This window comes from Bos grunniens, chromosome 29, assembly GCF_055505025.1.
Source record: "Bos grunniens cultivar Pamir isolate PY7600 chromosome 29, Bosgru_T2T1.0, whole genome shotgun sequence".
NCBI lineage: Eukaryota > Metazoa > Chordata > Mammalia > Artiodactyla > Bovidae > Bos > Bos grunniens.
Genome location: NC_141193.1, coordinates 979702 through 992661, shown reverse-complemented (window position 1 = coordinate 992661; position 12960 = coordinate 979702). Strand labels below are relative to the sequence as shown.

General features: G+C 65.7%; 1 protein-coding gene across 1 annotated transcript in view; it reads right to left on the bottom strand.

Annotated features, from left to right (window-relative positions):
- Positions 1-5064: 5064 nt before the first annotated feature.
- The window catches only part of MUC5B (mucin 5B, oligomeric mucus/gel-forming), a 39511-nt gene continuing 31615 nt past the window's right edge, over positions 5065-12960 (bottom strand). The window contains exons 35-52 of the mRNA XM_086382936.1: positions 12734-12915; positions 12297-12468; positions 11300-11547; positions 10778-10964; positions 10332-10560; positions 10060-10241; positions 9920-9989; positions 9592-9692; positions 9282-9313; positions 8844-9024; positions 8376-8480; positions 8258-8295; positions 7770-7886; positions 7329-7415; positions 7090-7212; positions 6847-6892; positions 6586-6694; positions 5065-5872 (exon numbers count right to left, since the gene is read on the bottom strand). Of these exons, the coding sequence (XP_086239062.1) occupies positions 5650-5872; positions 6586-6694; positions 6847-6892; positions 7090-7212; positions 7329-7415; positions 7770-7886; positions 8258-8295; positions 8376-8480; positions 8844-9024; positions 9282-9313; positions 9592-9692; positions 9920-9989; positions 10060-10241; positions 10332-10560; positions 10778-10964; positions 11300-11547; positions 12297-12468; positions 12734-12915 (2432 nt within the window). The 3' untranslated portion in view covers positions 5065-5649. The remainder of the gene's footprint in view (positions 5873-6585; positions 6695-6846; positions 6893-7089; positions 7213-7328; positions 7416-7769; positions 7887-8257; positions 8296-8375; positions 8481-8843; positions 9025-9281; positions 9314-9591; positions 9693-9919; positions 9990-10059; positions 10242-10331; positions 10561-10777; positions 10965-11299; positions 11548-12296; positions 12469-12733; positions 12916-12960) is intronic.

The window sequence follows — 12960 nt, the reverse complement described above, 5'->3', positions numbered from 1 at the left end:
AGTAAAAGCACAGGGCAGAGGTTGGACTCTGCCCAGGAGCCTGGAGTGTGAGCGTGGAGCTCAGAGTGTGTGCACGGAGCTCAGAGTGTATCCATTGAGCCTGGCGTGTGAGCACGGAGCCTGCGTGGAGCCTGGTATGTGAGCATGGAGCCTGGCGTGCGAGCGCGGAGCCTGCATGGAGCCTGGCGTGTGAGCGCGGAGCCTGGCGTGCGAGCATGGAGCCTGCGTGGAGCCTGGCGTGTGAGCATGGAGCCTGGCCTGTGAGCGCGGAGCCTGGTGTGAGAGCACGGATCCTGCATGGGCCTGGCGTGCGAGCACAGAGCCTGCATGGAGCCTTCATGGAGCCTGGCGTGCGAGCGCGGAGCCTGCATGGAGCCTTCATGGAGCCTGGCGTGCGAGCGCGGAGCCTGCATGGAGCCTGGTGTGCAAGCGTGGAGCCTGCATGGAGCCTGGCGTGTGAGCGCGGAGCCTGCATGGAACCTGGCGTGCGAGCACAGAGCCTGGCGTGCGAGCGTGGAGCCTGCATGGAGCCTGGCATGTGAGCACAGAGCCTGGCGTGCAAGCACAGAGCCTGCACGGAGCCTGGCATGTGAGCACAGAGCGTGCGTGGAGCCTGGCGTGTGAGCACGGAGCCTGCATGGAGCCTGGCGTGTGAGCGCGGAGCCTGGCGTGCGAGCATGGAGCCTGCATGGAGCTTGGCGTGTGAGCACAGAGTGTGCATGGAGCCTGGCGTGTGAGCACGGAGCCTGTATGGAGCCTGGCGTGAGCACGGAGCCTGCATGGAGCCTGGCGTGCGAGCGCGGAGCCTGCATGGAGCCTGGCGTGCGAGCGCAGAGCCTGCATGGAGCCTGGCGTGCAAGCGCGGAGCCTGCATGGAGCCTGGCGTGCGAGCGCAGAGCCTGCATGGAGCCTGGTGTGCGAGCGCAGAGCCTGCATGGAGCCTGGTGTGCGAGCGCGGAGCCTGGCGTGCGAGCACGGAGCCTGCATGGAGCCTGGCATGTGAGCACAGAGTGTGCATGGAGCCTGGTGTGCGAGCGCGGAGCCTGTATGGAGCCTGGCGTGAGCACGGAGCCTGTATGGAGCCTGGCGTGCGAGCGCGGAGCCTGCATGGAGCCTGGTGTGCGAGCGCGGAGCCTGCATGGAGCCTGGTGTGCGAGCGTGGAGCCTGCGTGGAGCCTGGTGTGCGAGCGCGGAGCCTGGGTCTGTTGTCTGGCTGGGCTTCCAGAGGACAAAGCCCGGGCACTGGCCCCAGCCCACAGGCACTGGCTGCCCGGTCCAGTTGCCCCATGTGTGGCTCTTCTCCAGGGTGCTCCGACCCGGGAGTAGGCCGCGGGATGTCCCCTCAGCTAGGCTAGGCGAGCCCCGCTGGTCTCGGGGGCGCGCCCCCGCCCCTGGAGGCACCTGCCGGTCCAATGCTCTGGGTCTTCATGGGCCCGCGCATCCCCGGGCCCCGCCACGGAAAGCCAAGCCTCACAGATCTCCTTGCCCCCAGGGCCCTTCTGGGCTCCACTCGCACAGCCTGGGATGGGCTCCCAAATTCCCAAAGCCGGGTCTGACCCGGGCGCTGCTCTGGGTCCTCGGCCTGTCCCCTGCCCCGCAGCCGGTCCCCGACACGGCTCAGGGCTTGTCAGGCCCCCGAGATGCCTCCCAGCCCTCCGTCGCCCATGCCTCGGCCCCTGCAGCCTGCACGCTGACCCCTCAGTTACGGGCAGAGGGGCGGGCTGGCCCCGCCACTGGCGGCTCCGAGGGTGCCCGTCGCAGTGCCCGGCTCCCCTGCGGAGCTCCCTGGGCTGCAGTGCTGCCGCCCTTATGTTGAGGCTCAGACCCACTGCCTTCGTCTGCAGACCAGCCCTGTCCTGCGGGGACACCTGCATTCCCACCAAGGAAGAGCCCTGGAGACTCGTGGGCGGGCCAGGTGCCCCAGCAGCGGCTCTGGTCCTCCATCTAGGTTTCCGCGCGTCCCATCTGACGCTGCAGGAAGACACCGGCATACAGGAGCAGGGTCGCTGGGGCTCGGGAGGCCCGCTCCGGGTGTGCCACCCACTGTGGGCTCCTGACCCCTCCTGGTCCCCACAGCTGCCCGGCCCACCCCAGGGCCCCATGCAGCTGCCCGGCCCCCTCCCAACACCCACCCTCCCCGCACCCAGCCCCTCTCTTGTGGGTCATCTGGATGCAGCCTTTCTCTGCTTCCAGCGGGGTTGCTGGACACGCTGGGGAGGAGGCACAGCTTTTGCCCGCATGGCAGGACTTGGTCAGCATTTGTGGGACGAACGACAGCAGGAGGGCTTTAGAGCTCAGCTGGGCCCCTGCCCACGGTGGGCCTGAGGGTGGGGCACCTGCCTGAGCGGGCCCTTGGTGCAGGGGGGCTCCCAGAGCACAGAGCTGGGCCTTCAGGGCTGTCGTCCCTGTGCTGACGACAGCGATTTATCCTCATTGGCGCGTCCAGTTTTCAGACGTAATCTTCGAGGACTTCCTGGTGGGCCGGTGCTGAAGTCTCTGCACTTCCACTGCAGAGGGCGTGGGTTTGATCTTGATCCCTGGTTGAGGATCTAAAATTCCATATGCCACACAGAAGACCTGAAATAAAATAAAGTTCTCATGAAAGAAAAAGGTCTATCACGAATCACACGGGAGCCTCCCGAATCTCTCCAGGCTCCTGGCCCTGCCCCGGTGAGCCTGGAGGCAGAGCCGGGTCCACCTGAGCTGCCGAAGTTCACGGCGGTCCAGGTGGGCCCGTGACACCAGGCAGACGATGAGGGTGCCCGGGACCCAGCTGATGGGTCAGGGAGACACAAGGCCTGGGGAGGCGGGGAGTGCCCAACGGGGTCCCAGTCAGGGCCCTGAGTCAGAACTGGACCTGACTGGTCAGCCGTGGGGCTTGCCTGGAGCAAGTGCAGAGTGGCCGCGGGCTGAGGGGCAGCACCTGGCAGTCCCAGGGCCCTGTGGGCAGGACCCAGCGGCGGATGCTGTATCTCAGCACTGTCCCAGTGACTCTGGGTTTACAGTTTCTGAAGAGAGATGGAGCCAGCTTGCCCAGCGACTCTAATAACAACATAGCTGGTTATTTCGCCAGCAAAAGTGAGTTTCTTCAGCGACTGCAGCCCGGGATATACGAGCAGTGGTGGCCCACACGCAAATCCAGAGGTCACGGAAGGGGACTTGCTACTCGAGGGAGAAGGGGGAGCTGGGAGGGGCTGTGATAACCAGAGTCCATTGGAGGAGCCGGGGTCCAAAGTAGGGAGGCTTCCGGCGGCTGGGCCTGTGCGGTCTCTGATTGGCTGGGCTGTGGGAAGCAGAGGGAGGCTTCCTTCCTCCTGCGGGATGGGAAGGGGCAAGGCCTTCCTGTTGGGGGTGGAGGGGGTGTGTTCCCACTTGGGGTGACCAACACCGCCCTGAAGGTGGGAGAGCTGAGCCTGGAGGCCCGTCCCAACTCCAGCTTGAGCTGTTTCCTTCACTCTACCCAGGCAGGGAGCAAGCCTACAGAGGACGTCAGCACCCTCGTTTCCAAGGTGAGCTCCCACCTGCGGAGCGTGAAGACAGGTCACACACGTGAGCTCCAGTCTCTGGAGAGTGAAGACATTTCACACACGTGAGCTCTGGTCTGCGATGAGTGAACACAATTCACACACGTGAGCTCCAGTCTGTGATAAAAACAGTTCACATGCGTGAGCTCTGGTCTGTGGCAAATGACACTCCTCAGGTGCCTCGAAAACATGCTTAGTTCTGGAAGAGGCCCGTGGTGTAAGAAGACGCTGTGCCTTGAGAATGACTGAAGTATAGGAAATGCTGCTGTTTCACAGGTGAATTAGGAGACTAAGGCCAGGGCACGGAGAAGGCAATGGCACCCCACTCCAGTACTCTTGCCTGGAAAATCCCATGGACGGACGAGCCTGGTAGGCTGCAGTCCATGGGGTCGCTAGGAGTCAGACACGACTGAGCGACTTCACTTTCACTTTTCATGCATTGGAGAAGGAAATGGCAACCCACTCCAGTGTTCTTGCCTGGAGAATCCCAGGGACGGGGGAGCCTGGTGGGCTGCCGTCTATGGGGTCACACAGAGTCAGACACGACTGAAGCGACTTAGCAGCAAGGCCAGGGCAGGACCCGGCCACAGTCGCCCGGGAAATCAGACTGAGATGGGGGAGTGCGCAGACCCCAGTGGCGGCTGGGGGAGGGGCCGCCAGCCCCCCGCAGTCTGTCCGTAAGCTTGTCAGCCCTGCTGGACAGTTTCCAGCCCAGTCCCAGAGGGGTCCTGCCCTGACTAGACCTTGGTGATCTGAGTAGGAAAGGCCACGAAGAGACCCCAGCCCCCACCTTCCCTGGGAGCTGAGGACCGCAGCCCCTGGGGGACAGCATGAGTCACTGGTTCCCAGGTGGGCACCCTGGGTGGGCCCCAGCGCTCAGATAGCGGAGGCGGGCCCTGTGGTGTGCAGGGCCTGGAAGACCCTCCTCTCACCCACCGGGCTTGCTTGGCTGCAGCCAGCGCTGCCTTGCCCTCCGCAGGCAGCCTCCCCTGTCTCACAGGGAGGTGCCCGTGCCATGCGGGTAGGTCAGGCCAGGCCTGCCACCCGCTCCTCGCACCCAGCTCGTCCTGCCCCACCCGGTGCAGACCACTTTCTCCACTCAGGATGAAACAGCGGAAAAGAAAGGCAGCGACCCCTGCCCTCGGTGGAGAGGAGACATGAGGGTCAGAGACGGGGCAGGCTGGCCCGTGACAAGCGCCTGCAGGAGGTGCGGACAGCATGGGGAGGGTTTCCTGCGTGGACACACTGACCCCCCAGAGGCTCATCCGGTCTTTGTGCCTGTGAACAACTTCCTTCTAAACCCTTCATGTTCGCAATCACGGTGATAGTGTTTCCGAGCCCTCGGGCCACCCCGACTCCGCCTGATACTCCCAAAGCCTGAGATGGACCCTGGGGGCCTCCTTGCCACCTGCTCTGCCCGCCCTTCCTGGAGGTTCCAGCAAAAGCCTGAGGCGTGGGGTTCAGGGACAGCCCAGCCCCCCGGACGGCAGGGGAGCCCAGGGATGCAGCTGATGGGAAGAGACACCAGGACCAGGAAGCGTGTGTGATGCTCGGCCTTTATTTGCAAGACTGGGGCTGCGTGAGCACAGGGCGTGCCGTGGGGGCCACCCCGTCCCTGGCCTGCCCCTTGGCCCTCGTAGCCTCAGCCCAGGGTCCAGACACCGGCAGGCAGCCAGCCTGCCTGACGCAGCTCCCTGGAGGCAGCCGGCCTTGCCTGCCCCGGCCTCAGTCTGTGGTTCGCTGCAGGAGGTAGCCAGTGGGGGTCTGTGCCCTGGGGGCTTCGAGGAGCACAGAGGCCGCGGTGGGACCCGAGCGCAGTGGGGTACGGTTTTTTGCACAGCGTCGCCGCCTCCTGACACCGGCGAGGGTCGAGCCTGGGTGTGCCCATGTTTCAGATGACGGTCATCTGACCCTGATGGCCAGGGAGGTGGCCAAACAGGCGCGAGGGGCTCTGAGGGCAGGACCTCGGGTCCTCCTCAAGCCGACCCCCACTGTGCTGTCACCCTGTAGGGCCCAGGTTTCACCAGGGCAAGTGCAAAGAGGGCGGGGGCAGTGGTACCCATGGAAGGCATGCCTGGGCACTCGTGGTTTCCATGGTGGGGGGGGGTGCCTGGGGTGCAGAACGTCAGACAGTGGTGAACCCCAAGACTGGGAAGGTGGATGAGCTATCCTCGAGAGTCTGGGGCGAGGATGCGCAGGCCGGGACGCAGCTGCACTCGTCCACGTGGGTGTAGGTGTGCTGGAAGGCCGTCCCATCGGGGCACTGCATGGTCACCACCTCCTGGTGGGTCCTGGTCTCCTGGCAGCAGGAGCAGCTGCACTGCCTGGCCTGTGCCTCCATGGAGTACCTGCAGACGCACAACCTCAGGACCCCCCCTCTTGCCCGGATCACCCGGCTTCCTCCATGGAGTACCTGCAGACGCACAACCTCAGGACCTCCCCTCTTGCCCGGATCACCCGGCTCCTAGTCTCTTGGGGGTCCGGAGACAGTGGCTGGCTCCCTGAGCGCACAGCGCTGCTGGTACTGGCCTGGACAGCGCTCTGGGTCGCTGAGAACCCCAGCTTTCCCCAGCCAGGCCCTGCTCTTTCCCAAACCAGCTCCTCAAACTTGCCGACCGTGGCAGACCTCTCCTCTGGGAACCTGCCCTGGGCCGTCCAGCCAGGTCCAGACCCTTCCTCCTGCCTCTTCTGCCAGGGCTCACAGCTGGCCGTGGCCTGGGTTTCTGGGGGGTGGACTCTGCCACCAGCTCTGCCCTGACAGTCCGGCTCAGGGAAGGTGCTTATTCTGCCTGGCCCAACGCGGGCAGGCCTTCCACTGGTACCCCTGGTGCTCTGACCCCCGGGGCCCCTCCCAGCTGCCCCAGGCCTGCCCCCAGGGGGTTGGGGAGGCTCAGGGTTTCTGCAGCCCTGCTGGGGGGCCCTTCCCTCTTCCCTGTAGCAAGCTGGGCCCTCCGGCCTCAGCCCCAGCGCAGGGGGTCCCTCTAAAGACAGGGTCACGTGGGGCAGCGGCTGGTGACCACGCATGTGTCTGGGGCGGGGGTGGAGGGCACGGGCGGCTCACCGGGACACTTTTGGGCAAGAGCCCTCGCAGAAAGAGACCTTGACGGCGGCCTGGGTGACGCAGCCCCGGTGTCGCAGGACCGTCATGTTGGTGTGGACCTGGCAGGCGTCTGCGCAGAGGAAAGGCAGTGGGGGCAGGTCTCCAAGGACCCACGTAACCTCCCGCTCAGGGTGGGGGTTCTGGCTGGGGAGGGCAACTTCGGGAGGAGTCAGTGGGCGGAGCTGACAGCGCTGAGAGGCAGGAAGGGGAGCCTTGACTTACCCGTTTGCACACAATAGTAGCAGCAACCGATTTTCTTGAGGATGCCCTGCAGGGGGAGGGGCAGAGGCGGGGCTTGAGTGGGCGGGGCTTCGTGGTGGGTGGGCGGGGCCTATTGGGGATGGACTCTGGGAATGAGTGGGTGTGGGCTGTGGTGTGGGCGGGGCTCCTTTGTGGGTAGGCGGGGCCTCTGGTGATGGAATGGGTAGGTGTGATGTGGGCGGGGCTTCTGTGCCAGACACACACCTTGCAGGTGGACACGTCAGGGCAGACCACAGGCATTGGGGTCAGCATAGGGGGTCCGTCCCTGGCCTGGCAGTGGTACTCCGTGCAGTTGTCCACGAGGCTGTTGACCCAGGTCTCGTTGAGCTGGAATGAAAGGGGGAAAATGGTTGGGGGCCGGGCTGGGGATTACCTGGTGGATGAAGAGGAGCTGGTCAGGAGGGTCTCTGCAGGGCAAGGGTCGAGACTGAGTGTCCCCTTACCTGGACCAGCTGACCGTCCGGTGCGAGGCAGGCGGTCTGCACGCACTCCCCACAGCACTGCCCGGCCACCGTGGAGTACTCAAAGCCCTGGGGCAGAGGGGTGGTCACGTCCCACACCTAGCCCTCCTGCTCTCCCACCCACCCTGGGGCCCAGGGCTAGCCTCCTTGGAACCCCCTTTCCTCTGTGAGGCATGCCCCTGCCCAGCCCCCGGGTCCTCTCTTAGCTTCAGCCCTGCTCCCAGCACCTTCTCCACTTCGGCCCTCCAGAACCCTATCCCAGCAGCCTACAGGTCCGCCTCCAGCCCACAGCCCCATACCCCACCCTCCTGCTTCACTCCCTCCTTTTGGGACGGAAAAACCTCCATGAAGGCTGAGCTGGAGGCCCTCCCGGGGGCCCAGGGTCCGGTGATGGGCCTCCCCAGGGGCCTAGCCTGGCCTCACCTGGAGGCAGGTGGTATTACAGGCCTCCTCCTCACACCGCACAGTCGGGTCCTCACTGTCCATGGACAAACAGGTGCACGTGTGGCACGGAGTAACCCCTGGGATGGTCGCACCAACCTGCAGTGGACAGGGTGAGGGGAGGTGACCCTGAGGGGGCACCAGGGCCAGGCCCCCTCCCTGTGCCCGTGAGACCCACAGAGCGGTCTCCTTCCTTTTCACACAGGATCAGAGACATGACCCTGGATGAGTGCAGACTGGGGCAGCCGGGACCCCAGGCCGGTGGGAGGGGCAGTCCTGCCCTGAAACTCTTGCTGGGAGAGCCTGAAGCTAAGCTCCCCGTGGCTCTCAACAGCAGCTGCCTCTGAAGGGCCTGGAGCCTCGACCCATCCGCTGTCATGGCAAGAGGGGCACAGGGGTCCTCAGAGGACGTGCGGAGTCTGGAGCCCACCCCCTGCCCTTTCCCGACTGCCTGGACACGGAGCCCTTACCCCATAGAACGTGCCATTGAAGGTGCACAGCAGAGGCTCTGGAAGGAAAGGGGTTGCTGAGCGCCTGCCGGGAGGCACCCAGCCCCAGCCCCACCGTCCCCCGAGCCCGGAGACTCACGGCAGCTGAAGGTGGGGCAACAGTCATCCTCCACCTGGGTGTGGACCAGCTTCTCTCCCAGCCGACATGCAGGGGGGCTCTGGGGGCACGTGCTTGCATTGCAGACTGCGGGAGAGTCAGGGAGCTGCCTGGGTGCCCCTGCCCCCCTCCTCCCGCTACTGTGGTTCCCAGGGTAACACTGCCCCACGCTGGACCAGAGAAGTCCTTTCCACAGGAGTCAGTGGCTCTCTGTGGCCCTTCTGGGCCACGCTGTGTCACCTCCCTGGTCTTCCCCAAGACCCTGCCTGGCACCAGGGACGCCAGAGGCCACCAGCTTCATTTTAGGTGGAGGAGCGAAGAACTGAGAGGCCCCACCTCGGGTCCAGCCTCAGCCCGGCCACGGGACCCCGAGGCGCTCCTGCCCTGCCGGCCAGGTGGCCGGAGCCAGACACCGTGCCACCCACCCGCCCACTGGGGTGCAGGCCTCACCACACAGATTCTCCATGCAGCATGGGTTGTCCGCCAGAGGCCTGCTCACGGCCACAAAGCCGGCCCGGCCACATTGCTGTGGCTGGTCTGGGGCCAGGCACTCCACGGGCGTGCACTGCACTGACACAGTGCCGTTGTCACACACGCAGTCCTGGCAGTTGCTGACCCACCGCTCTCCAGGCTGCAACAGACCAGGTCAGGGTCCCCCAGGGCTCCTGGGTGGTGCCCTGGCCTCTGGGGTCGCGTCCAGCAGCAGGTCGGGCCCCGGCCTCCCTGTCCCGGGAGCAGCCTTGAGGCTGACATGGCTCACACCTGGGTGTGCCATACCCACACCCGCCCCACCGCCCGACCCCGGGCAGAGCCGGGGCCCTGGGAGGGGGACCCCTGCCCTCCTTCCGCTCAAGCGAGGAGTCAGGTTGCTGAAGGTGGAGCACTCACGAATTTGGGAAGCCCATCCGGTCCCACACAGGCTGCGAGGCAAGAATGGGGAGAAGGGGGTTAGTGGGAGCACTGGGGTCGGGGCCCAGCCGGCCTGGCCACCCCTCCCCCAATGGAGGCCTCTTCTCCCTGCTTGGGGCAGAAGCCCCTGGAGAGCTTGAGGGGGATCACTTAGGAGGGGACTCAGAAAGGCTCCAGGCCATGCTGCGCTGCTGGCAGGACTGGGCAGGACTGGCCCCAGCCGGGGTCTGCCCGCCCCGGGGCCCCTTCCGCTCTCTGGGGCTGGGTGGGCCTGGCGCAGGGTGCTTACGGCACTCGGGCACACAGATGTCCCTGTGAGAATTGAAGAGGATGTGGCCGTCGGGACAGAAGCAGCCCTCTGCCAGCCCAACGCTCAGCGGGCTCTGGCTCCTGCAAGGCGACAAAGGCAGACCGAGGGGGAGGGCAGTGGGCAGGGTGCAGGCCCGGGGGCAACCTCGGGTCCGGGGTCGGAGGTCGGGTGGGGGAAGGGCACCCCCGAGATTTGGGGTCGGGGTCCTGGAGCCTCGTGGGTCTCCTCCTGGCTCCCCACCAGGTCCTCCGGGCCAGCCTGGGAGGCCCGCTGTCCCCACCATGCTCTCCCTGTCGGCTGGGCTCACCTGGAGTCGCAGAACTCCGGCTGCACAGGGCCACAAGACTTGTACACCTTGGCGGACGGGCAGGTGAGGTCTGGGGGCACACAGACAGGTGTCAGGCAGGCTGAGGAGGCCAGGGCCCCCAGCGGCCACGCCTGACTCACCGCACAGCCCGTGAGTGGCATTGCGCCAGTCAGGGCAGACGCCCCGGGAGCGGCAGAGTTCTGCGTAGGCCTCCAGGCTCTGGCAGAGCACCTTGCGGCCACGGCCGGGCCAGCAGCTGTCACTGACACAGGCGTTGAAGTACGGGCCAGGTGGGATGAGGCTGTGGCACCCGGCGAAGACCCTGCAGGCAGGGCCCATCAGAGGCTGCAGCGGAGGCCCCTCAGGGTGATGGCACCCCACGACCACCACCCAACCCAGGTGGAGAACTCACGAGCTCAGCATCAGCTCGCAGAGGGGCTCTGGGGGGCACGACGGGTGGATGGCGGGCGTGCTGGTTTCCGGCAAGAGGGGGCTGGTGGTTGGGGGCAGGCCGGTGGGCACCCCGCAGCCCTCCAGGCTGCTGTTGGAGACCAGCCAGGACCGGGCCATGTCCCGGCAGGTGCGGGCCGTGGTGCCGTCCGGCCGGCGACATTCATCCCGGCGGTTGTTGGTGCAGGTGCCTGGGGAGGGCGGGGTTCAGGGGGACACACTGGACCGTCGTCGCCGTCCCCCTTCGTCTCCCAACCTCCCCAGCAACTGCTCAGCTATCAAAGAGGGCCTCCCGCCTGGGGCAGGTGCAGGGGCCGGCTGTGCGTCTGGGGTCCCCGGGGGGGGTGCGCCCGTTGTGGTGGTGCCGGCCCCTCGCCACCCCTGCAGGCGTCCTGCAGCCCCGCTCACCGCACTGGCCCTCGGTGTTGTGACTGAAACGGCTGTAGGAGAGCCGGGCCTGGAAGACCCGCCCGTTGAAGGTGATGCCGACACCGACGGCGGGAATATCGACGCGCATCCCGGTGGCCCCGGTCAGGGTCACGATCACGCCGTTCTTGCTGAAGCTCTGCCTCACCCGAGTTTGGTCCAGCAGGATCTGGGGGTGTGACCGGGGGACCATGACACCTGGGCTGTGCTCCCAGGTGCTGGCCCCCCTCCTGGGCACCCGTGCCCCAAAGAGCAGACACCCACCTCAGGCTGGGGTCACGGTCAGTGTGTTGGGTCCCAGGGGCTCTTGGCCTCGGGCACCCCCATGCTCCTTCCCTGCCCTCTCTGGAGTCACCACACTCGGGACCCCAGGTCCTGGTGTGCCCTCTGTCTTCCCCAAGGCCCCTGAGGCTCTCTGGCAGGGGGACAACGTGATCTCTGTGCACCAGGGTGCCCCTAAACCAGGCCGGGACCGGCCACCGCTGCTCTGCCGCCCGCGCTCACCAGGCTTTCGTCCTGCCCAGCGGCGCTGCTGGTGGTGGAGAGGACGATGTCCATGGACTGGTAGTGGATGCTTAGGGCACGGGGGCAGTGGGCGGTGGCCTCACAGAAGCGGTTGTGCAGCAGGATGCGGAGGTTGCCATGGCGTGGCTGGATCTCGCGCACGAGGACATAGGTGCAGTTGTCCCAGAAGGAGTAGGAGGTGCCATCAAAGGTTTCGTAGTGGGTGTCCCCCCAGCCGCTGCAGACACCTGCAGGCATGGACAGGTCTTACCCAGTGCCACCCGGAGCTACTACTTTGGGGGTCGCTCAGCCCCGGGGGCCTCCGTCCCTCCTTCGGGACACAAGTGGACCCAGTTGGATGGGGGAGCCCCCCACATGTGTCCACCCAGAGCCTGTGGATGTGACCTCCTTTGGGGGAAGGAGGTTCTCTGCAGCTGTGAGTAAGTGAAGATTCATGGGGGGAGGTCATCCTGGATGACCAGGGTAGCCCTCAATCCAATGACAAGGGTCCTTCTAAGAGACAGGGAAGAAGCTGCGTGATGACTGGGTAGAGGCGGGGCCACAGCCCAGGTGCACCCGGGGCCCCGAGTCTGGAGGGCCAGGCAGGACCCCCCACTTTCAAAGCTTTGGGGATAGCTCGGTCCCTCTGACTCCTTGATCTCTGTCTTCTGGCCTCCAGGACCATGCTGTTTTAAGATGCCTGGCTGGGGGTCATTTGTTTCGGCCGCCCCAGGAGCCCGAGGACTGTAAGACCACCCACTTCCTCCCGCATGCCGTTCTGCCATGAAAGCTGCTCAGGACCCTCAGGATGCGACCCCCTCAGAGCTCCTCAGCTTCACCCCTACTCTCCCTGCTCTCAGAAACCCCCAGGTTCCCTTCAGACCGTCAAGCCTGATGGGGATGGGCCCAGCGACCCCAGGCCCAGGGCATGGGGGGCGTGTGCACGTCTCAAACTCCAGCAGCCCTCCCCCGACCCGGAACCAAGGGCGGCGCTCACACTCGCACTCGTAGTGGTAGTCACAGCGATGGCTCTGGTTCTGCACCTTCACGGGCAGATGCCCATTCACGCACGTGATGCTGCTCATCGGCCGGGGCCCCAGCAGGGTGACACGGTTGTCACCTTCACAGCGGGCCACCGTGCAGTCCTCCAGGAACCAGGACTCGTTCACCTGTGAGACAGCACAGCACCCACAGGGTGGGATGGCAGGACCCCTTCCCACCGCCCCCACCTCAGCCACAGGACCGCCCCCCCTGCCTGGGGCAGGGCGGCCGCTGCCTCCTGGCTGGGCTTGGACCCTGCTTGCTTTCCTCCAGCCAGAGCAACCCGTGGAGTGGCCACTGAGGGCTGGGGGTGTGCCATCAACCTTGATGGATGCCCCGGGCCCCATGCACACAGAAGGGCCTGGCAGGTCATGGTGGAGGCGGAAGGCACACCTTTCGAGGAGGGATTGTGCGATCACAGTCGCTAACTGGAGTGGTTGGGGGCACAGAGGCTGAGGTCCCTGGGGGTGAGGAGGTGGTGCAATCGCCCTGGAAGCGGTCAAGGTCACAGCGCTGGTTGCAGATGGCTAAGAAGGGGCAGCCCGCCCCATCTGTCTTGTTGTAGACAATGTCCCCTACAAGGTCAGAGACAACAGGTCAGTCAGGGCAGGGCCAAGGGC